The sequence below is a fragment of the Penaeus japonicus genome, unplaced genomic scaffold (assembly GCF_977035675.1).
Source record: "Penaeus japonicus unplaced genomic scaffold, GWHDUDI00000001_assembly GWHDUDI00000031, whole genome shotgun sequence".
In the NCBI taxonomy this organism is placed as follows: domain Eukaryota; kingdom Metazoa; phylum Arthropoda; class Malacostraca; order Decapoda; family Penaeidae; genus Penaeus; species Penaeus japonicus.
Genome location: NW_028234433.1, coordinates 1,433,392 through 1,435,891, shown reverse-complemented (window position 1 = coordinate 1,435,891; position 2,500 = coordinate 1,433,392). Strand labels below are relative to the sequence as shown.

Genomic DNA, 2,500 nt, shown 5'->3' with positions numbered 1-2,500 from the left:
ATGATGCAAGAGGAACCTGTGGATCATCAGAGCATTGCTGCTTCCCCTTCTTGTCTCTTCCAATAAGAAAAAAATGTATTGTTGTCCATAATGTGACTATGAAAGCAACAATAGCATTAAACAGCACGCCGATAGCCTCTTTGGGGGAAGATCCCGTCTATGTGCTTACAGCCCCCTCAGAGCTAGAAGGAAGAGCCAGCTGAGGAATCAAGTGCAGAATTGCTTGGCCAATTGCCATCTCTCTCGGCAGAAACTGGTCTTCAGTGTGACTCGAGGCACGCAGTATGACCCACAGAGGAAAAAAGCCTTACGCTAGCCCCTTCTACCCACTTAACTACACCTACTGTGGCTACCTGACAAGCAATGCCAAGGGGACCACCCACTCCTCACAGGAAAAGAGAAAGAAAAATGTCACTCTGCCTTTTCCCAAGTATAGTTTACTGTTTTTGAGATATTGCTATGTAAATCTTCTACGCATTCTTTGAGGATATGAATGGTTATTTTTTATTTTTTTATAAAGACTTCATTAGTGCACATCAAAGTTATCCAAAATTGAGAATGAGAACAAATGAAAAAAATATTATATATTGTATGCTTGTGTAATTTTTTTTCATAAATTATTTGTAAAAAGAAAATAGCAGTGGATTTACAAAAATGAAAAATGCATATAGTCATCTTTGCCATGCATAATTTTCAATAGTGGTATGCAGCCAATTTATCTTTTTAGCAAAATTGTGGAATTAAAAAAATAAAAGCTACCTTTCTTCATGTGTGCCTCTGTTATAAGAAATCATTAAGAAATATTTGAACGTTTAGAAAGATTTTTTTTTTTTTCAAGGAAATGATTAAGGAACAAAATATAAATTATATATCCCCACTAATAGCAAATTGGATCATTTGCCTATGTTCAAGTTTGGCATAAGAGAGACTGCCTAAAAAGATAATCACAGAAGTTTTTATATTACATTAACAATTCCTGCCAAAGCAAATCTCTAAAATGTTTAGTCGTATTTCTCCAAAAATCAAATTTGAAGTAACTTTTGGACCTATTAAACCTCATCTCAGACCTCAACAGCTGCCCCTACAGAAACAGCCCTTAACCCAATGCAAACAGGCTGCCTAACAAGCCAACAGATGGGCAGGAATGGGCAATTTCTAATGCCACCAGTACTAGCTAAAAAGTAGAGATACTGGGAAAATATTTTCTTCTCCCTCCGGGCAGCATAGATTTGCCTAACAAATATTTTCCCTTAAATCCATCACAAAGCAAGGGTTTAAGCTCACTTTGGAAACCTGGAGCTCTGAAACTAGTGCTGTTAAGTCACAATGCTTCATGACTGTGAGCGCTCTTCAACTATAGGCAGGTCCCGATGTTGCGAGTGAATTGATGCTGAATCAGAGCTGTCGTCTATGTCATGACACCCTTCCGCTATGGGTTAACTGTTTGTATTCTTGAACTCAGCTGAAACCTCAACAGCTACCCACATGGAAATGGACCTTAACTGTTGGTATTCTTAAACTAGCTCTGCATACCCTTCAGCAGTTTGTATTAGTGACAGAATTTGTTAGGTTAAAAGAAAAGATTTCAAGATTTAGTAGTCTTTCCTGAGTGATATTACAAAATTCTTATTTCCTTTGTTAGTAATAAATTTTGGGTGCAAGTAAGGAAAATCTTGGATGATATACATGTGAATATGAGATGTTTTACATTACACAAACAAGCAAGTTATAATATAAAAATGAATAGAAGGTAAGAAACCTTGTTAAATAGTGTCCCTTCCAGTTATGGTTGTGTAAGTCAAGCAAGAAGTTGGTAAAAGGGAGGTTTGCCTGTTTTAACACCTAATGCAGAGTTTCCTAACCTTTTTTGTTTGCAACCCAAAATAATTTCTTAACCTGGACAAGTGATGCATAATGTGTAATATTACATCCAACTGTTTTCATATTATAATTATACATGCTGTCCTACTAAAGTAAATCAGATACATTAGTCAGAATCAAGATGTAGCCAGCTGTGAATTACTTTATTTATTTATTATTTTCAGTCCCTCTAGACACATCAGAAATAACAAATGAGGTTTGCGACCATGGGGTTGGGAACCACTGCCCTAATGGATGCACAGTCTTGTGATATGAAGCAGAAATGCACTTTCTTGGCATCTACACATCAAAGTCCACAATGATACTTGAAAACATTACAATAATTTTCTGGCTTCCTAATGGAAGATTGGCACAGGTTGCACAAGTCTGAGCATGAACATGAACAAATTTAGCACATATGTCCTCTAGGGGTTAAATGACTTCAGCAAAAGGCAAAAATTCAAGAAACCTAGGTACTTTGTTACAGAATCATATAGAACTGTTGGGGGGCACACATTTTAATATCGGGTGCATATATTGGCAGAATAAAAAATGTATATTTTTATGAATTTTAGAATGTATTTAGTTTTCTGGCCTTAAAGCATTAGCATGCATTCAAGTTGTTACACAGTATAAAACA

At 36.2% G+C, this 2,500-nt stretch overlaps 1 protein-coding gene across 6 annotated transcripts in view; it reads left to right on the top strand.

Annotated features, from left to right (window-relative positions):
- The window catches only part of LOC122250841 (uncharacterized), a 62,484-nt gene that overhangs the window by 47,638 nt on the left and 12,346 nt on the right, over positions 1 to 2,500 (top strand). For 3 of the 6 annotated variants that reach the window (XM_043012508.2, XM_043012512.2, XM_086555503.1), the window contains one exon: positions 1 to 764. This exon is cut by the window's left edge and continues 31 nt beyond it. The exons of the other annotated variants lie outside the window; for them this stretch is intronic. Coding sequence is in view for 1 of the 3 variants with exons in the window: in XM_043012512.2 (XP_042868446.2) it covers positions 1 to 203 (203 nt within the window). In the remaining 2 variants the exon portion in view is untranslated. Of the gene's footprint in view, positions 765 to 2,500 lie in introns of those variants that run through there. 6 annotated transcript variants of the gene reach the window in all.